The sequence below is a fragment of the Acomys russatus genome, chromosome 25, assembly GCF_903995435.1.
Source record: "Acomys russatus chromosome 25, mAcoRus1.1, whole genome shotgun sequence".
NCBI lineage: Eukaryota > Metazoa > Chordata > Mammalia > Rodentia > Muridae > Acomys > Acomys russatus.
The window spans coordinates 12,245,850-12,266,989 of record NC_067161.1 but is presented as its reverse complement, the minus strand read 5'-3'; the positions used below and the strand labels follow the sequence as shown (position 1 = coordinate 12,266,989).

At 47.5% G+C, this 21,140-nt stretch overlaps 2 protein-coding genes across 3 annotated transcripts in view; one reads left to right on the top strand and one right to left on the bottom strand.

Annotated features, from left to right (window-relative positions):
* Positions 1-16,453, top strand: part of Tmem204 (transmembrane protein 204) — a 29,022-nt gene extending 12,569 nt beyond the window's left edge. The window contains exon 3 of one of the 2 annotated variants that reach the window (XM_051168235.1): positions 15,625-16,453. In XM_051168235.1, the coding sequence (XP_051024192.1) occupies positions 15,625-15,869 (245 nt within the window). In that variant the 3' untranslated portion in view covers positions 15,870-16,453. The remainder of the gene's footprint in view (positions 1-15,624) is intronic. The other variant, XM_051168234.1, reaches the window with a different exon arrangement.
* Ift140 (intraflagellar transport 140) overlaps positions 1-21,140 on the bottom strand; it is a 98,920-nt gene that overhangs the window by 29,912 nt on the left and 47,868 nt on the right. The window contains exon 18 of the mRNA XM_051168236.1: positions 18,622-18,821. Coding sequence (XP_051024193.1) covers positions 18,622-18,821 — 200 coding nt within the window. The remainder of the gene's footprint in view (positions 1-18,621; positions 18,822-21,140) is intronic.

The window sequence follows — 21,140 nt, the reverse complement described above, 5'->3', positions numbered from 1 at the left end:
GTTTTTAAAGGATAAGAGTGGTGTCACCACCAGAAATGATCCACAGGGTTTTTGGAAGATTTAGGCTGGAGGTAGGAGTCATGGCAGCTGTCTGACTGTGACCCATCTCCCGATGACCAAGGACTCCACTCTTCCATCCTGTCTGTTAAGAACTGTTAGGATCCCAACTAGGTGGAGTTCAAGCTTCTTGCAGCTCACTCAGGTCATCAGCTATGTGGTCTGCAGACAGAAATGAAGGGCCCACAGGTACAGGAGTGGGCTGTGGGACACACTTAGTCGACATTTCCTTTTAGGCCTAGAATGCCAGCCATCCCTGTAAGCAGTGCACAGTCCTGACAGGGGAAACGGCAGGAAGTCTGAAGTGAATCATTCTAGGAATAATGGATCCTGGGCCTTTATCTTTCTTGAGAAACAGTTTCCAGAGTGAGGCTGACCAGTATTTATGTGCTAGAGAGCGCCTGGTGGGAGTCAGGAAACCCTGCTACCCTGAGTGCTAAGAATAGAGGGGCGGAATGGCCCTGGGAAAGTCACTTCCCTGTAGCCAGTGGGAGGCAGGAAGGGGTGGGGGAGGGGGTTGGGGAAGACTGAAATCTCTGTGCAGAGACCAAGGGCTCAGTGGCAGGGGAGCTGGAAGTGTATCCTGGCTCTACTAGTGAGACTGTGAGCCAGTCACTGAGGCAGCTGCAGTTTACCCAGCTGCAATGCACGGTCATTTCTGTGGCTCCCGCTGGACGTGAGAAACACTGAGATGAGCCATGCAGATGTGACTGAGGTCAGTCCTGCCCTCTTCCCAACTTCTCCACTGACCATACAACAGGGGCATGTTTAGAAAAGTTTCTCACTTTACCCTCTACTGATCAGACACATAAAACAATTCTTCCCGCTGAAGTGAGGGCCTCTACCAGCTGAGTCCATCTTTAAGAATGAAATGGAAGATTTTGAAAACATCACAGAAAAAGTATTGTTTTACAAATATACCATATAGCTGGGCGTAGTGGGTGGTGGTGGTGCATTCTTTTAATCTCAGCACTTGGGAGGCAGAGGCAGGTATCGCTATAAGCTCAAGGATACCCAAGGCTATACTGAGAAACCCTGTATCAGAAAAACAAACAAGCAAGCAAACAAACAAACAAAAACCCAAAACAATCAAAACTCTCCTCACTAGGAATGCACATCTTTAATCTCAGCACTCTGAAGCCAAAGGTGGGCAGATCTCTGCGTTCAAGGCCGGCCTGGGTTATACAGTGCCTCCCAGGCTGGCCAGAGCTGCATGGTGAGGCCGCGTCTAAACCATCTCCCTCAGAAAAAATAACAAATAAATGGCATCTTAGTGACAAAAAAAGGAAAGAAAGAAAGAACAATAGTTCTTTCATTGTTTATTTTTCTTCCTAATAGTTCTTGGCTGTGTAAGTAACTACTTCCAGTGCAGTAATCAACCTGATGGTCAGCTTTCTTACATTAACATCCTAGAGACTCTCACTCGGGGTCATTAGTTAGACCTTGTGTGGGTCTCATGGCAGAACGGACAGAGGTTTCCTGCAAAGCATCTGTTTTATGAGAAAACAGTGTTGCTTCCAAATACTTACTGAAGAAAAATCAGAATGAGGAAAACTTCCATTCCTTGAAACCCAGTTGTCTTTGGCAGTCTTGGAGGGAGCGTACCAAGGGCCTCCTGAAGGGTGCTGGGTTGGTATACTTCTGCTTTGAATACTTTGAGGCCAGCACAACCTCTGGAAAGGTTAGACCATCTCTATCCAAAAACTCCCCAACAGCTGGAGGCCAGCGGAAAAAGCCAGAGCAACGAGGGCGGCGGCCCTGGGGGCAGTTTGGGTAGCCTCTCCTGCCTCCTGGCTGCCTTGTCCCTTCAGCATCTGACTATCACCCCCGACGGGTCTGTTTTGCCCAAAAAGGAAATGCATTTGGCCTGTTTAGACTCGTTTCATTGACAAACAGTACAGAGAGCAGCTATGTGCCTTTCTTCTATCACACTGCTAATTTTAGAGCTGGGTTTTTTCCTGTGCTTGGGTCTGTTTTAAAGCCAGGGAGAGACTGTGGGGCGCCAGGATGTCCTGTCACAGGACGAGGAAACGCCTGCTATTACCTGTTGTCAAGTGAACCCAGTGCTGGGGCGAGGTGGGTGGGCAGGGGAACGAAGATGCTAATGAAAAGAGGAAAGAAAGTGGAACAGACTGAGGAGGCAGCGAGACCCTGGAAGCCAGCAGAAGCAACAAACCCACTGGTGGACTCGCCGTTCGCCTGTGTTCTCACTTGCTGTTCTCTCTACATCTCTGGGCACCAGTACCATGTTCAGCACAACCCTGGGTTAGTAAAGGGACTGTCCCTCCCCCTGCAAGAACTGCAGCTCTGAGGGACCCTTGCTCAGCAACACACCAAGGACAGCCGTGCATGCTGCTCTGTTCATGGGCTGTCAGCAATCTTGTGTGGTCTTTACCTTTATATATTCAACCCACTTCATGCAAAGGCATTTCCAGTGTCTGCCAAGGATATTCCAAGTCTAATTTTGTTTTATCTGGAAGCCTGAAAAATTCCTTCATGACCCTTATTCCGTGTGCCCTCAACATTGTCTGCGCACTCAAATTCCACACTTTTCCCTGTGATGGCAGCAATGCTATGTGCCTGTCGGGGAGGCAGGCCCTAAGATACAGAGTTCAACAAAGAGAAGTGCTGACTGAAGTCTTGGGGAGACAAGGAGGGAGGTGGTTCTGACAGTATCTGCTATTGCCAGGCAGTTCCACATGGCTGTCTCGCTCTTTCCACTTTCTTTTCTCATTCCCCCTTTCTTGGCTTTCTGCAATAGTAGCACAGCATAGATTTAAAAATGCCAGGGTTGATGGGTGTGGTGGCACACCTTTGATCCCAGCACTTGGGAGGTAGAGGCAGGTGGATCGCTGTGAGTTCGAAGCCAGCCTGGTCTACAAAGTGAGTCCAGGACAGCCAAGGCTAGCACAGAGATCCTGTCTCGAGAAACAAACAAACAAACAAACAAGCCAGGGTTGGGGCTGGATGGCTCAGAGGTTAAGAGCAATGTCAGCTCTTCCAAAGGTCCTGAGTTCAATTCCCAGCAACCACATGGTGGCTCACAACCATCTATAATGTGATTTGATGCCCTCTTCTGGCCTGCAGGTGTTCATATAGGTGGAGCACTGTATATATAATAAATAAATAAATCTTAAAAAAAAAAAAAAGCCAAAGTCTCCCACTCAACGCCTGTCAGCCCATGAAGACTCCGCATACGGAACCCTCTCGGCAGTGCGCACAGCACCGGTGCACTCATGTCCCCAGCAGCAAGAGTCTGTAATGAGAAGCTGGGCCTGCCAAGGTCCTGAGCATTTGGCTCCAAATGACTGGTCTGAGTGCTGTCTTTTGGCCTCTCTATAGAAGTCCATGCAGCTGAAGGCGCTGGGCATAGCATCTGCTCCTGCTCTGTGTGCCCATTTCTGTTTTCTCTGCTCCTTATCTCTCTTCTCTTTGCTGCATCTTCTGTAACTCTGTAGCTTGATTTTTTTAATGGTACTGAGTACTGAACTGAGGTTTCCCACGTGCTAGCAAGCACTTTATACTGAGCTATACCTGCAGCCCCCTTTTTCCTTTGGTATGTAGCTCAGGCTGGCCTGGAACTCACAGTGTGGCATGGGCAGAGCCCATGGGAAAGTAGCACTGAGTGTACAAGCACAAGTGGTCTGTGGGGAATGCATGCGCGCGCCATGTGTGTGGCCTCTGGCTCTTCACTGGCACTAAGCAGCACTGGAGGCAGGGAAAGGAGCTGGGGTGGGCTCTGTGTGGCTTTTGAGGACTTCCAAATTCTTCAGGCTTGTCCCAGATATTGTGTTGGCTCTAGCACAGGCCACTTGGGCTCCACACCTGGCTCTGCCCACTACCAAGTCCTTCTTTGAATCCCTCCACTTATGCCATCGGAATATGAGGTGGGACACATGACACTCTAATCCATAGTTGGACTGTCTTTGGATGTCACCAGTACTGCTTCTGACCCCTAAAGCCCTGTGGTGATATCCACACTGAGGAGACACCATCTCCAATGTCTATTCTCTGTGTCCTTGAGTGCGAACCAGGGCTCCCCTGCCGTACACTCTGGGTAGGTGAGTTATACTGTAGGAATCAGTCAAGTCTGCATGTCTCTGGTGTGGCCTCCCTGATGATTCCTCTAGCATTTACAAAGGCATGGTCCAGGCCTCACTAAGCTGGTTCTGAAGATAAGATTCCTGGTTGGGGGGGACAATGACTTAGTGGTGATGTAAAGGTTTTTTTGGGGGGGTTCTCTGTGTAGCCTTGGCTATCCTGGACTCATTTTGTAGACCACTCCAGCCTTGAACTCACAGAGATCCGCCTGCCTCTGCCTCCCTGACTATTAGGATTACAGGTGTGAGCCACCACCCCCCCCCCCCCCCGCCTGGCTGACATAGAGCTCTGTAACAGGGTCAAGTTGCACATCCAAAGGGCTGCTCCTCTGTCATCATTAGAGCCGTGTTGCCTAAGGAGTTCACTGTGAGGGCGCTACTCCCGGGGTCAAGCCGGTGAGGTCATCACTAGCTCCTTAGTCATTCCTGTGTGGTCGGTCCTACTGACACATGAAAGGACTTAGGGCATCTTCCCTATGAAATGCCAGGCTCAGAAAGTTCTACAGTTTGTTCTGTGATCCAGAGAAATTGGAGCTGGAGGACTCAGAAATGACAGTGAATTTGTAATTCTGAGGCTGTGCTTCCCACCCGATTTCTCCTTAATAGCTCCTCTTCTACACACATTACCATTATAGTTTATATAACTTATTTCCACATCTCTCTCTCTTTTTTTTTTAAGATTTATTTATTATGTATACAATGTTCTGCCTGCATGCCAGAAGAGGGTATTAGATTACATTATAGATGGCCGTGAGCCACCATGTGGTTGCTGGGAATTGAACTCAGGACCTCTGGAAGAGCAGTCAGTGCTCTTAACCACTGAGCCATCTCTCCAGCCCTATTTCCACATCTCTTAGCACACTGGCAGTATATAGCAAAAAGGGATAAAAACATGGCATATAGCACCAATTTGACTTCCTGATGCCTAGGAACATCCAGGGGAAAAGTGGGTTGTGTAAGTTACTTTATTCAGAGATGCCTTCATGGTAGAATCTAAGCCTTTCTCTTCTCCAATATGTATGCATGCAGGTATGTATGTGTGTGTTTGTTTTGCAACTAAGCCCAGGGCTTTGTGCATGTCAGACAAACACTTTACTACTGAGTCATATGTTCAGCCATTAAAGAAAAGGTAAACAATTTTTTTTCACTTCATGTGTTTTGAGATGGAGTCACATCAGGCGGCCCAGGCTGGCCTAGAGCTCTCCATATAGTTCTTGATGGCCTGGAACTCACTATACAGCCCAGGCTGTCTCCAAACTGGGTTTCTTCCTGCCCCTATATACTAAGTGCTTCCTACAAGCATGCATCACCACACCCAACTTCAGTCTTTGGCTTTTTGAGACAGTCTCTTGTATAGAAAAGTTTAGGTTTTGCTGGGCGTGGTGGTGCATGCCTTTAATCCCAGCACTTGGGAGGCAGAGGCAGGTGGATTGCTGTGAGTTTGAGGCCAGCCTGGTCTACAAAGTGAGTCCAGAATAGTCAGGACTGTTACACAGAGAGACCCTGTCTCGAAAAACCAAAAACCAAAACCAAAAACAAACAAACAAAAAGTTTAGGTTTCTTCTCAGTTTGCTATGGAGCTTAGGTTGGCTTCAAACTCACAATGTGCCTGTGCTCCCTCCAGAGAGCTGGATTGCCTGCAGCTCCATCACACTTGCTGAGTAAGTCTCCGCTTATGAAAGCTTAGCAACAAGCCCAGGTCTTGTGCAATGCAGCCCTGTTTCTCTGAAGCTGGTGAGCCTGCGCTGGGACGCCCTGCATTTGACTTCTGCAGCTCAGCCTTCCAAAGTCCACTGACCAGGTGTATTCCTCTCATGCACTTTTTAGCCTATGGAGGTTAGCATCCCCAAGACCACCTTCAACACTGTGCTCTGATTTGTTCTTTATCTCTTGGCTCAGCCAGTTCTGAACCTGGTCAAAAACTGCCAGAGGCGAGGCGTGGTGGCACACGCCTTTAATGCCAGCATTTGGGAGGCAGAGGCAGGTAGAGCTGTGTGAGTTAGAGGCCAGCCTGGTCTACAGAGCAAGTTCTGGACCAGCTGGGGCTACATAATTAAGACTCTGTCTCAAAACAAACAAATGAATCCCCTCCAACAACAAACCCCAACTCCCCCAATGGTTCCCTTCATCCTTTCCTGGTAACTATATGGTTTCTTCTTTTAGTGGCTTTCGGGGCTTCTAAGCATTCTTGAGGCTGATGCTGCTGGTTTTGCTGAGGGTAGTAAACACTAACTGAAACAGCGTTTTGTTTTGTTTTGCTTTGTTTTCCGAGACAGGGTTTCTCTGTGTAGTCCTGGACTCACTCTGTAGACCAGGCTGGTATTGAACTTACAGAGATCTGCCTGCCTCTGCCTCCCTGAGTGCTGGGATTGCAGGCGTGCACCACCAAGCCCGCTGGCAAAGTATCTTTTGGTTCGACTTTCCTTGTTCTGGATAATTTCCTTTTCTGTCTTCTTTATCTGGTCCTCCAGTACCACTCTGCATCCTAGTCATTTCTCATCTCTCCTCCCCGTCTTCCTTCCTCAACTGAGCCATCTGGCAGCTTTAGAAGAGCATGATTCTTTGCTCCTCAATGCCCCAGATCCTCCTACTAGAAAAAGCCATTTAGATAAAACCCAGTCAGGCTCATGTCACGAAGTGATGGGTCTTAACACAAGGGATTCAAGTCTAGTGATGAGAGAGGTAGAGACCCGGCTTGCTCATGTTCCTTCGTTGCATACACACGCTGGACATGCAATGCTGGCAGTGTTTGCAACTGTCCCTTTGTCAGTATGCTAATTAGAAGCCAGCCATGTTCCCTCTAGGACACAGGGACTTTGCTTACTCAATTGCAGAGGAGCACCAGAGGTCAGACCCAGTGTCTTTCCTCTGATGCCACCTGTGTGTATGTTTGATAGTCATTCCAAAAGGAAGACCTTGTGACAGAAGCTTAGGCCCCAGGAAGAAGGCAGGAAGGAAGAAAGAGAGGAAAGGGACGCTCTCCACTGTGCTGGAATTCACACCACCCTCCGCTGGCCAGTGCACAGGAAGGGGCTGTTTGCTTTGGCAACAGGACTTCATAGAGATGGAACTGATCCCATGTGCAGAACAGAGTGCTCGCTGAAGCACTTCCCTTCAGTAGGTTTCTGGATAGGCTGGTTACATCACTGAGAGTCTCGGGGAGAGAAGTCTTCGGGGGAGAGGACACCGAGGAGAAAGGGAGCCTCAACTTAGGGGTAATGAAAGTAGGAACTCGAAGCTAGACACCAGCCTCAGCTTACTGGTCCAGACCTTTCCTAAGCATGGAGGTCCCACAAGCAGATGCTAACCTGATTTCAGAATAGTGTCTGCAGTGCGATCTGCTGAGCTGGCTGACTCCAGGCGCCTTCTCACAAGTGACAGGGACTCGCGGGGCTGCATGTCTCTGCTTTCCTAGGTTTTCATTTGTTTTTTTATTGATGACACTGAACAAAGGGGTGATTTCTTCCTATCACATATCTTAGTCCATAATGTCTCATCTGTTGGCTCAGGGCAGGCCTTGGATGGCAGCCAACTGCAGGAGCTTCAGGATGCTAACAGTTATTCCTGTTATAGTGTGTTAGATCCTCTCTGCAGGATACATGTCCCTGGGCTGGCCTTGGTACACCCAGCTCCCTGTGCGGAGGGTCCCTGTCGGGGTCCATATTGAGAATGGATAGGCTATTCCGTGTCCACTTAGTGTGTGTGTATTCTAATGTGGTCAAAGTTGATCTACCACACAACTGAAGCTTACTCAGACTGATCTTCACACAGAACGAGTGATGTGTAAAACATTTGTTTTTGTTTTTTGAGAGAGGGTCTCTCTATGTAGCCCAGGCCAGCCTGGAACTTGAGGTCCTCCTGTCTCTGCCTCTCTAGTGCTGGGACTGTAGGTGTGTGCCACCGTATTAGTATCCAGTGTGAGACTTTATTACATGGTTATGCTTTTCTACAGGGAACACCCTAGACTTTCCTTTCTGCTTTTTTTGTTTGTTTGGTTTTGTTTTTTGAGACAGAGTTTCTCTGTGTAGCCTTGGCTGTCCTAGACTCACTTTGTAGACCAGGCTGGCCTCAAACTCACAGCGATCTGCCTGCCTCTGCCTTCCGAGTGCTGGGATTAAAGACATGCGCCACCACACCCGGCTCCTTTCTTGCTTTAAAAAAACATATGAAAAAGCAAGTAAGATGCAGCCTCTGAAATTACACTCAGTGAGAAAAGTGAGCTACGTGGAAATCAGTCCAGCCCCTGGCCACACACTGCTAGGTTTCCATGACTATTGATGAAATAGGGACGAGGCTGCCTTGCTCACTTTTCCTTTGTGAAGTGCCCGTCAGGCTCCCTGTTTATATGTGTGTGTGTGTGTGAGCAGATGCGCATGGACGCTGTATGCACACATGCTTGTGTGTGGAGGCCTGAGGTCCATGTCAGGTGCCTTTCCTCATCCTTCTCTACCTTTATTTTTTTTATTTTTATTTTTTTTTAAAGATTTATTTATTATTGTGTATACAGTGTTCTGCCTACATGTACATCTGCAGGCCAGAAGTGGGTATCAGATCACATTACAGATGGCTGTGAGCTACCATGTGGTTGCTGGGAATTGAACTCAGGACCTCCAGAAAAGCAGTCAGTACACTTAACCTCTAAGCCATCTCTCCAGCCCCCTCTACCTTTATTATTTGAGACAGGATCTCTCAATGAACCTGAAGCTCGTCAAGTCAGCTCTCTACCACTCTACCTCTCTACCACTCTCCATTGATGGGAGGTCGGTACAGATCTTCACCACTGTGCTGAGCTCGTTTGGCTTTCTTTCTTTCTTTCCTTCCTTCCTTCTTTCTTTCTAGACAGGGTTTCTCTGTGTATCCCTGGTTTTCCTGGAACTCACTCTGCAGACCAGGCTGGCCTCACACTCGGATTTGTCTGCCTCTGTTTCCTGGATGTGGGGAAGAAAGGCATGCTCCACCACTGCCTGGATTTTTTTTTTTAATGTAAGTTTTGTGAAGGATCTGAACTCAGGCCCTCATATTTGCATTGTAGGTATTTTGCCAACTGAGCCATCTACCTAGCCCAGACCTATAGTTTTTATCTTGCAACTTATATTTTCAGGACATACGGGGCTATACCAGGTCTTTGATGCACATGTGAATTTGTATTTCTTTAACTAATCAACGGATGAGTGTTCGTTCATCTTATATGGTGTTCCTGGAGGCAGATACATTCTCTGAAACTTTAGTTTGTGTACATGAGAACTAATATAGCTAGTCATGGCAACCATATATCAAACATACACACATATTATGGTGGTGCTAAAAAAGGAAGGGCTGCTTAGTGGTAGGGCACTTGCCTACATGCACATCCTGCCTGAGAGAGAGAGAGAGAGAGAGAGAGAGAGAGAGAGAGAGAGAGAGACACAGAGACAGAGACAGAGAACAACTCACAGCCAAATGGCATAAGTGAGTCTGTGATTGTGATACTGGCAAACATGAGGCCAGTGGAGGTGCTGCTTCTAATCCTGCACCTTATGCCTTTCCCAGTGGGACTGACACTGGCCTGCCACAGTTAGACTATGCTTAGCTGCTGTGCTGTCAGCAAAGAGTAACCCTGCAGAGAACTGCCCTGGGGCTGGGAAGCTTGGCTGATCTGCCTATTCTGAAGGACTTCATATTCGCTTAAAAAAAAAAAAAGAAAAAAAGAAAAAGAAATCAGACTCCAGTGCTCATACCTCCTGTTATGGTAAGAATGCCACCTCTGGGAGGATGACCTAGGTCTTAACTTCCTCAAAGAGATACCTTTGGTGGAATAAATCATTAGCCATCTGTGAGCTCCAGAGCTAATGGCTACTGTGGCCCCTGGGAATCCCAGAAGGTGTGGAGGCTCTAGTCATGCAGGATTCATTTTGATCAGACACTAACTACGTAGATTGTGTGGGAAGAAGCGCTTCCTGCTTCTAGGATGCAGGAAGTGACCCGCTCCATAGCTCCATGTTCTAGGCTGCGCTGGCTGACACTGCAGAGGACATTGATGCATCTGATACCTCCTCTCACAGCCCCACTTCCGTCTTCATGGAGCAAAACTTACATCTTCCCCTTATGTAAAATGCTCCCTGGCTTCCTGATGCCGCAGATGTGACTCTGCTCCTCACTTGGCCACCCTGCCTGTCTTCACCCCTTTCCTGCTGCCTGTGCCTTCCACAGCTCCGCCTCCGCCCACCTGGGGAGGCGTGGACTCCTCCTGCCACGGATACTTCATAGTTTGGAGCTGTGTCTCCTCCTTGGTCTCCTCCTTTTGTTTCTCTCTCCCGGGTCTGAGTGCCAGAACTCCCCCATACCAAGGACTGTCAGTGGTTACTTGCTCAGTAAGTAATTCAAGGCAAATGGGAAGCAGATATAACAGTGTTCACCTGTGAGAGGGAGCAATGGGATGCCCACCTGAGCTTCTTAGTGAGTAAAGAAGCCTGGCCACGCTGAGTAAAGGCCATGGGGGAGCTGGCACCTTGAAGAATCTGCAAATGCCACGGGTTTTCTTGTTGTGTTGTTTTGGTTTGTTTTTTTTCTCGAATTCACATCAATCCACCTGCCCCTGCCTCCCGAGTGCTGGGATTAAAGGCATGCACCACCATGCCCAGCTTGTTTTTTTTTTTTTTTTTTTTTTAAGATTTGTTTATTGTATTTATTGTACACGAGTGCTTTATCTGCAGAAGAGGGCATCGGATAACATTAGAGATGGTTGTGAGCCACCATGTGGTTGCTGGGAATTGAACTCAGGACCTCCGAAAGGGCAGGCGGTGCCCTTAACCACTGAGCCATTTCTCCAGCCCTGTTTTTGTTTTTTCAAGACAGGGTTTCTCTGTGTAGCCCTGGCTGTCCTAGACTGGCTTTGTAGACCAGGCTGGCTTTGAACTCACAGCGATCCACCTACCTCTGCCTCCCGAGTGCTGAGATTAAAGTCGTGCATCACCACGACCCACGAGAAGGGTGATGGTATAATGCTCCTGGGGGTGCAGCCGTGAGCCCCAGTGAACACCACGCCAAGGCCTCGAGGATTAAAGCAGGTCTCTCTGCCCTGCATGTACCAACACTTGCTGTTTCTCCCTTGCTAACTTTCCCAGTTCCATGAATGCACCTCAGTCCTTACCAGAAGGTTTAGAGACATTTAAAAATTTTAATCAAAACAAGTTTCCAAAGAAAAACTTTAATTAATTAGTTAACGAAGGAATTTGCTGGGCTGTAGTGGTACACACCTTTAATCCCAGCACTAGGGAGGCAGAAGCAGATGGATCTCTGGGTTCAAGGCCAGCCTGGTCTATACAGTGTATTTCAGGACATCAAGGGCGACACAGAAAAACTCTGTCTCATAAAAACAAACCAAAACAACTCCCCTAAACCCCTCCAAACAAACAAATATTGGAACTATTTTTTAAAAATAATTTTTTAAAATATTATGTACATAGGTGTTTTGACTGCTTGTATGTCTGTGTGAGAGTGTCAGATCCCCTGGAACAGGAGTTACAGACAGTTGTGAGCTGCCATATGGGTGCTGGGAGTCAAACTGGGTCCTTTAGAAGAGCAGCTAGTGCTTTTAGCCACTGAGCCATCTTATTTCGTTTTGTTTTGTTGTTGTTGTTTTATTTTTTTAAGATTTATTTATTACATATACAGTGTTCTGCCTGCATGTATGTCTGCTCACCAGAAGAGGGCACCAGATCTCATTATATAGATGGTTGTGAGCCACCATGTGGTTGCTGGAAATTGAACTGAGGACCTGTGGAAGAACAGCCAATGCTCTTAACCACTGAGCCATCTCCCCAGCCCAGAATTTTTGGGGGTGGGGATGGGGCTTAAAGACAGGATCTCTCTGTGTAATAGCCCTGGAATTCTCTTTGTAGACCAGGCAGATCTTGAACTCACAGAGATTAGCCGGCCTCTGCCTCCCCAGTGCTGGGATTAAAGACGTGCGCCACCCTCCAGGCACCTATGGAGCCATCTTGTACAAGGTTACTTTCAGTCCCTTTTTTCTTACATATCAGTGATGCAAACCAAATCCAAGACAAATGAGGGAGCCCTGTGGGTATCTCACCCTGCTTGGTAGTTCACCCTGAGGCTGTGGAGCCAATCAGTTCATCGATTCCATTTTGAGGAAGGATATCATGGATGTAAATCTGGGGCCATTGAACAAAATGTAAACACTTTGTGCATATGTGTAGTGAATGCATGTATATGCACATGTGTGTACATGCATGAGCTAGAGATTGAATTCGGGTATCTTCCTCTATTGCTCTCTACCTCTTTTTTGTAAAAACAAAAAACAAAACAAAACCAACCCCCCTTCATTTTGTATGTATATATGTATGATCTGTGTGTAGGAGTGTGCGTGTCACAACACATGCATGGCATGCATGCATGGAGGTCAGAGAATAACTCTATGGAGTTGGTTCTTTCTTTTCACCTTTATGTGGCTTCTGGAGACTGAATTACAGTTGTCAGATTTTATCACTGGGCAGCAAGTGCCTTACCCACTGAGCTGTCTTATTTGACGGAGCCATCCTCCATCATATTTTATAAGACAGGTGCTCTCACTGAACCTCCATCATATTTTATAAGACAGGTGCTCTCACTGAACCTGGAACTTGCCCTTCTGGTTAGATGGGTTGGCTAGAGTGTACTTCTCTTCTTTCCCAGGACGCACCTGTCTCCATCCCCGTACAGTTAGAGGCTTACACCACCACACCTGGCTTTCATGTGGGTTCTGAGTTTTCGAACTTTCCAGCCCTATCAAAACACGCACAGACCAAAAGAGGCACTTGGAACGGGGAGCACGTGGGTGGATACTCAGTAGCATCTGGCTCCTGCTGACCTGGCAAGTGTCTCCCTACTTGTCCACCCTGCTGGCATCTTTTTATGTTTGGTCTTGTTTCCTTAGGCTTCATTCCTTGTTTATTATTTACTGTTTCAGAAGACACAAACTGGCAACCTGTGTACCCAGTCTGCCTCAATTCCAACCTCTTCACAGTCTTGAAACACGCATAAAAAAATTCTCTGGCTAGCTGGACATGGTGGCGCACACCTTTAATCCCAGCATTCAGGAGGCGGAGGGAGGCAGACCTCCAAGTTGAGGCCAGCCTGGTCTACAAAGTGAGTTCTAGGGCAGCCAAGGCTATGCAGAGAAACCCTGCACTGAGAAATAAAAAGAAGAAGAAAAAAGAAAAACATGAATTCCTTTGGTTGGAAAACATGCCCAAAGATATGAACAAGAGAGGACACAGATGAAATATTTCCACATTCACATACCAAACGCCAGCTCCAGTTGCTTTACTGTACTAAAGTGAATGTGTACAGCATGAGCCTGTGAGACAGATGCCTCACTCATCACTGACACAGATGCTGCCTCTATAAGCAGGTGGTACAACAGTGTGTGTGCGTGTGTGTGTGTGCACGTGTGTGTGCGCGTGCGTGCGCATGTGTGTGTCTAGGACTTGCTCTATACACCAGGCTGGCCTTGAACTCAGAGATCCATGTGCCTCTACCTCCTGAGTGCTGGGATTAAAGGTGTGCGCCACCACAGCTCTTCATGTATGAAAAATTCCATGAAGTACTGCAACATGTACATGAGTTTTAACAGTTAGGACAAGATAGAGGAAAGCAAACTCAGTCCCTCCTTTCTGGACAGTCCAGCGAGGATGAAAGAATAATGGGCGTGGTTCAGAAAAGTCAAAGCTGGAGTTCCCTGTCCTTCCAGTCTTTGTCAATCTGTCCCTGTCTTGTCTGTCTCTCTTGATGTTGCTTGTTGCTCTGGGACCGCACAGGGACACTGTGATTAGGAAAGCAGCAGTGATTTTGTGCATGAATGTAACATTATAAATAGACCTACAGATGCCAACGCGCTGGCTACAGAGGGACAGCAGCACGAGTTCTTCCTGACAAGAGGTAACTCAGACCAGCCCAAGTGACGGGAGAGTCTGTGCTTTGCATGTAAGAAGACCCAGTTGGATAGTTGGAGGAGAGTGTTGCTGGGGGGAGAAGTGGGATTGGTCTGTGTTGGGGCAATATGGGATCCCTGTGTCATCCTCCCTCCCCCATGCCTGTTTCTGCCCTGCAACTGAGATGGGCCCTATAACCTCCCAGGCCTGGGGAGTCCCTGCAGCTGTCTCTCGGGGCCAGCAGCATGGCAGAGCCTCTACCCATCAAGACCTGCAAGTCTCCCAGTGCTGTCTTCTTATCAAGCAGCTGTGTCCTTGTACCCTAGTTGAACACAGTCTGGGCAGAAAGCTGAGATTTTCCTATTTATAAGAACTAGCAAGATCAAGCCACTGTCATTCCTTAAGAAAGGAATTAGTGAGAGCCAGACAAGATGGTGCAGTACTCAGGAGGATGAAGTGGGGTCATGATCAAGAATTCGGAGACCAGCCGGACAGTGGTGGTGCACGCCTTTAATCCCAGCACTCGGGAGGCAGAGGCAGGCGGATCACTGTGAGTTCGGAGCCAGCCTGGTCTACAAAGTTAGTCCAGGACAGCCAAGACAGAGAGACCTGTCTCGGGGGGCGGGGGGGTAGTTCGGAGGCCAGCCTGGGCTACACAGTGAGATCTAGTCACAAAAGTAAACAAGATAGTTGGACCAAGTCGTGGCTGAGTACATGCGCATGCTCGTCAGCTCCTGACTCATCTCTCGCCTGGAGTAGTGTCAGGTTATGGAGAGGAGGGAAGGCCCAGCAGCAGCACAGGCCGGTGGGGATGGCAGGGAGAAGGACATGCTCTTGAGAAGTGAAAGGAAACCAAACATTACCAAAACCAGAGCTGAGCCAGGCCCCACCCTGGCTATGCTGGCTCTAGGTTGCCTTGATAGAGGAGAGGGAACCTCTGCCCCTCTGACAGCAGAGTCATGGGTATCAAACTCCCCAACAGGGACTTAAGCCAGCGATGCCAGTCTGTTTCTAGACAAGATTTAAGAAATACCTAGTTGCTTTTGCTACAAATTAATTAAACATTTATAAAAGTTAGAGGTAGGGGCTGGAGAGATGGCTCAGTGGTTAAGATCACTGGCTGCTCTTCCAGAGGTCCTGAGTTCAATTCCCAGCAACCACATGGTGGCTCACAACCATCTACCCTGGGATCTGATGCCCTCTTCTGGCCTGCAGATAGAACACTCAGCTACATAAAATAAATAAAATATATATTTTTTTAAAGTCAGAGGTAATTGACCTCAGTTTTAGCAAAATGATGGCTGGTCCTGTCTGGGGCTGGGAAGGCTGGCTGCCCGGTGTGGGGACTGTAGGCAGCTGTACTGACCCACAGGAGCAGGCCCGATGCCAAGAGGTTAGGAGGAAAGACCCTCTACTATCTCTCCTCCTGCAGCCACCGAGATGCAAGCCTGTCTGCAACCTCCAGGTGCAAAGGCTGCAGGAGATCAGCAGGATGATGTTCTGGCCAGAGTCCCTGCTCAGACACAAGCTTCTTAACCCCCCTCTCCTCTCTGCAGGCTTCGTGCTCGTCATCGGGCTGGTGACCTTCTACAGAATTGGCCCCTACACCAACTTATCTTGGTCTTGCTACCTGAACATTGGTGCCTGCCTTCTAGCCACCCTGGCGGCTGCGATGCTCATCTGGAACATTCTTCACCGGAGGGAGGACTGCATGGCGCCCCGGGTGATTGTCATCAGCCGTTCTCTCACAGCGCGGTTCCGCCGTGGCTTGGATAATGACTATGTGGAGTCTCCGTGCTGAGAACACCCTTATTGGGACTTTATCTATGAACAACCACTATTACGTCATAGTCTAGAAACCAGTAGACTGTCCTGAGCCCTGCTTGTGCAGAGGTGTGGGGCAAGTCTGGGCTACCTATATATACATGTGTATGATACTCATGTACATTTATTATGTTACATATGAACATGGTATGTGTCTCTATGTCATTGTGCCACCCTACTTCTGACACAATCTTCCTTGGCCAGCAGCACGGCAAGGCTTCACATTATGCAAGTTTAAAAGGTGGAGACTAGAAGCTGAGGCAGGGAAGGAGGCAGTGTGGGCACCTTGCTCTCCACCTCCATTTGGGGTTAATTTATTCTGCATCTGCTAAGATGGTATCCCTGGTTACTTTCATAAAGCACAACGTGCAGGAAGCTTTTCATGAAGGATTGATAATCCTGGAATGAGACAGAACTTCTACAGGTGGTAATGGTTTTATGTCAGAATTGGGTTAGTAGTGTACGTTTTACTCCTGACGATTCATCTAAGTTAAAATAAACACAAGCCTCTGAATGTGTCTAAAACTTGTGTTTTATCCGTCCACACCTCCACACTTTTTCTGAGACTTTTGTGGGCTGACACTAGAAAGGGCTAAGAAGACCTCATTAAGGATCCTGCGGAGGCACATACCCTGAGTGAGTCCTGGTTGTGCAACCCAGAAGTCCACATCCCTGCACTCTGAAAACTGGCACGTCACGACAGATCAACAAGTAGAACAGAAAGGATAAAACCTAGTAGCTTTCCCAGGAAGACCCTCAGGCTCTCTCCAGCTACCTCTGGAAGCCATGCTGCTTTCAGACAGGCTGGGTCCCTTGTTCTGTGGCTCCCCAGAACCCAGGGCTGCCTGACCACATCTATGACCAAGCTCCTGGTGCACCTTTGCTTGACCACGGCCACCAGGAGGCAGGAACCACTGCTGGCATGTGCAGCAAGAGGAACCTGGCACTATGAGAACGAGGCCAGAGTGAGATGCCCTCCTCTGACTGCCTCTCCTAATAAACGTCAGACTTTGTTGTTTCAGCCTTCTAGTGACTCACGTTGATCAGTTTAAATTCTGACGCTCACCCTGTACCAAGGTTTGTCTTTAGTCAGAACAAACAGTGAAACAGATTGGGCCTTAACCACCAAAGAGATTGATGATGACATACAAGCATTTATGGACTGGCCATATGTAACACACTTAGCACGCTGTGTAGAAATGAGCAGGACATATCCACAATACAGCCCACAGATCCAAGCGCTTAGCTATGACTCCCTCCCACTTGTCTCTTCCCATAAGACATTTTTATTTCTAGGCACACACTAATACTGTGTATGTGCCTATACACATTAGTATTGTGTGTGTGTATATATAGGCACATACATAGTATTAGTGTATATATATACAGTACATTAAAGTTTAAAAGTGGTCATGCAGTCTGCTTCAGGTTGTGATCATGACAGTATATCAAAGTGACCCAAGAAGATTGGGCTATGACATTCAGCCTTACTGGTGACCTCCAAGCTAAATGTCTACACGGCCAGTATGGGGGGAAACCCTCCCAACTGCAATAAAACCAGCTTCAATGACTTTCAAGGACAGTGGATGAGGGTTCCACGATATTCTGAAAAGTGCATCTGTGTTACAAAAGCATCACTCCAGGCATTTGCTATTTTTCTTTTTTAAATATGTAAGTTGTTTTTATTTTATGTTCACTAGTGTTTTGCCCTCATGTGTGCCTGTGTGAAGGTGTCAGAGCCCTGGAGTTACAGACAGGGGCCAGCTGCCATGTGGATGCTGGGAATTAACTGTGTCCTCTGGAAGGGAGCAGTCACTGTTCCACACCTCTCCCCCACACCACTTCCTCTCCTCTCCTAGCACCCTCTTGACAGGGTCTCACTATGTAGCTCTCGCAGTCCTGAAAGTACTTAGAGATGGTCCTCGCTGATCTCTTTTTTAAGACAGGTCTCATTCTGCATCACAGACTAGCCTGGAGTTCACTACATGGCCCAGGCTGGCTTCAAACTTACAGTAATCTTCCTATTTCAGCCTTCTAAGGGCTGGGATTGTAGGAAGGAGCCAGCGTATCTACATCATCATAACTTCTTTCATAAAATTTAACCCCATTTCATTGATAGTTTTGGTGTTTTTTTTTAAAATAATACTTTTGAGCAATATTTAGCACCTGCAGAACTTTTGAACAGAGTACTCTGAACACTTTAAAATAAACGAAATAATTAAGTAATAGCCTAGAGGCTGCCGGCACCACTGATCCTAGGAGCCAGGCTTGCCTGTTGCACCAAACACACAGTGTGCCAGATACGTCCCATGTCCTGGAGCTTGATGGCATCTCACTGAGTAGAAAAACAGTTAAACACTATAATATGATAACAGAAAGGCTGTAGCTTAAAATACAATTGGTAAAGAAGGCATAGTGGTTAAGAGCACTTGTTGCTCTAGTAGAAGAGCTGCACCCACATGATGGGTCACAGTCATTTGTAAATACAGCTCCTGGGTATCAGATGCCCTCTGACTTCCTTAGGCACTAGGCACCCATGTGGTGCATATAACACATATGCAAGTCAAATACTCATACACATAAAAGAGCCAGAGCTGTTACAGAGAAACCCTCAAAAATAAATAAATCTAAAAAGCTTTTTTTTTTTTTTCTTAGAAGGCATTAAGAAGACTGAAGGCGCTTGGCAGGACACACCTCAGCTCTGGCACTTCAGTGAGTGGGCTCCTTACCTTTTGATGAGTTTGATAGATTTGAAAGCTTCATCCATGTCTCCAACAGTGACAAAGAAGCTGAAGTTGAGCATGGCGTCCCGAGTAGGCTTGTCACAGTCCTCCAGCCCCACAAAATCTCGTAGGGGTCTCTTGGCTACCATCTGAGGGATATGGTAATGCCCAGAATCCACCCTGTCTTCTTTGTCTGCTTCTTCAGGCTGGAGGACAGAGGTCCCATATGCTTGTCAAATAATACGTAAAGCTATTGCCTACACTCAGTCTCACCTCTTCTATATTCAAACAACCACTGGGAAATCTATATGCAAGGATGTATAGGTATATAGCCATAGGCCAAATGGTTCCCACCGGGTACTAGAAAACCTTTAAGGTCACTGGAAATTAACAAAGCTTTGGGCGCTTGTTTCAGACAACAGGTAAACAAAGGCTGACCAGGAATAAACTTGTTTGTCAGCCTCTGATTCAGTAATATCAGAGTCTCACATTAAAAACAGCTCTTTCTACTACCATCTCCTAGTGTTTCATTGACTATAAAGACTTTTTACCAGTTAAGTGACTTAAGTAAAGTCAGACACATATGCATCTCTTAAAATTAAACAACAGTAGTCTGTCTGTCTTGAACAGGAGGTGCTTGGGGAGCCCACTGTCCCACTGGGGCTCTTCTACTGCTCTCAGCCTCTGCATCTCCAGGGCTGGAACTTCCTTCTCTCTGCAGACCATTTGTTATGTACACATGCTCTCTAGCACTTACCTGCCACTGTGACTGCCCAAGTGGTGGCTTCAACTACCTGCTACTCAGCCTCGCTGCCCTTTCTGAGCCCGCCTGGCAGCCCCAGTGAGGAACCAACACTTGGGCTGGACTCGAAAACCTGGTGGACTTTATCATGCCTTGCATTTGGAATCCCTTCTAGGTACAGTATAGGGCACAGGCAAAGGTTCTGTGGAGGGCAGCTTGAGTACGGGTCTAAGGATATTTGGATAATACCAACTAGGTGATGGAAGAGCGTGGCCAGCTGTGCGCCGAGTTGGATGCTGCCCTGCACAGTGGTAACACTGTCATCCCTGCTGTGGTTCTAGTAAGAGCCCTGGGGAGCCTTGGAATTCCTTGTTCCCTGCTTATTCACCATGCTTCTTGTTTCAGCTCCTTGTTTCTGATCTCTGAGGCAAGAATTGTTGTCTGTGGCCACACTACCCTAGACACACCTGAACTTGTCCCATCTTGGGAGCTAAACAGGGCTTGGGCCTCACTGGTATTTTGGATGGGAGGCAGAGACTGTTTATCTGATGTTGTAGGAGATCAGCATAACCTGCCAGTCACAGGGTAAGGGTGCTTGGAACTAAGAATATCGGACTCTCCCAGACCATCCCGGGATGTGTGGGCACTGAAAACCTGCAGGAAAGGAGACCGAGGAGCTGTATGCCAGCAAGCAGAATATGAACAGTCTTTAAGAAACACAACACCAGCTGGGTGTGGTGGCACACACCTTTAATCCTAGCACTCAGGAAGCAGAGGCAAGTAGATTGCTGTGAGTTCGAGGCCAGCCTGATCTACAAGGAGAGTCCAGACCAACCAAGGCTACACAGAGAAACCTTGTCTCGAAAAGCCAAAAGAAAGAAAGATACACAACACCGTCTGGATAATTCCTTGGCAGCACTTTGCAGGTTAATCTGATGACACTACCTCTACTGCAAACACAGTAGTCAGCCAAGCACTTCCTGTATCTGGAGACCATGTGAAATGGCTGCACATGCCACAGGTACACACTGAGAATCAAAGGGCTCCTGTCAAACTCACTAAATCACATGGCTCTGTGACCAAACAAAACACCCTAGCCTCCAGGAAAGTTTCTATGTAAGTGAGCAGGGTAGGAAGGGATTGCTGGAATACACACAAAACAGCAAGAAGAAAAGGGTCTCGGGGACATTACAAAACCAAGGTGACAAGCTATCTAGGGCTTCATACTTACGACTGCATCATACACGCCTCTTCTGTGGAATAACAACTATGAATGTAGGCACAGAAAGGGAGGTGAGAAAGAAAGAAAACATGTATAAATGTGTGGAAGAAACCAAAATCCAGAATATGAAAATAATTTAGAAAATTCAACAGAAAGAATTTAAAAGAGCTTTCCAAACTATGTTTTTAAATCAAAGGGAAAGTAAACCAAAGAACACAAAACAAGAATGAAAAGTGCCAGGAAACTATCAGCCTGGTGGTGGGATACCTGTACTGACAGAAAAAGGACTCCCAGGACTGAGCAGACCACAAGGACACTTTCCCAGCTTCCACAAACAACCTCATGTTTAAGGCACATGGGAGTGTAACCTACAAACTGCTCTTTTTGTTGTTGTCTTGTTTTGTTTTGTTTTCTTGAGACAGGGTTTCTCTGTGTAGCCTTGGCTATCCTGGACTCTCTTTGTAGACCAGGCCTGTCTCAAACTCACAGCTACCCACCTTCCTTTGCCTCCCAAGTGTTGGGATTAAAGGCGTGCGCCACCACGCCTGGCACAAACTGCTC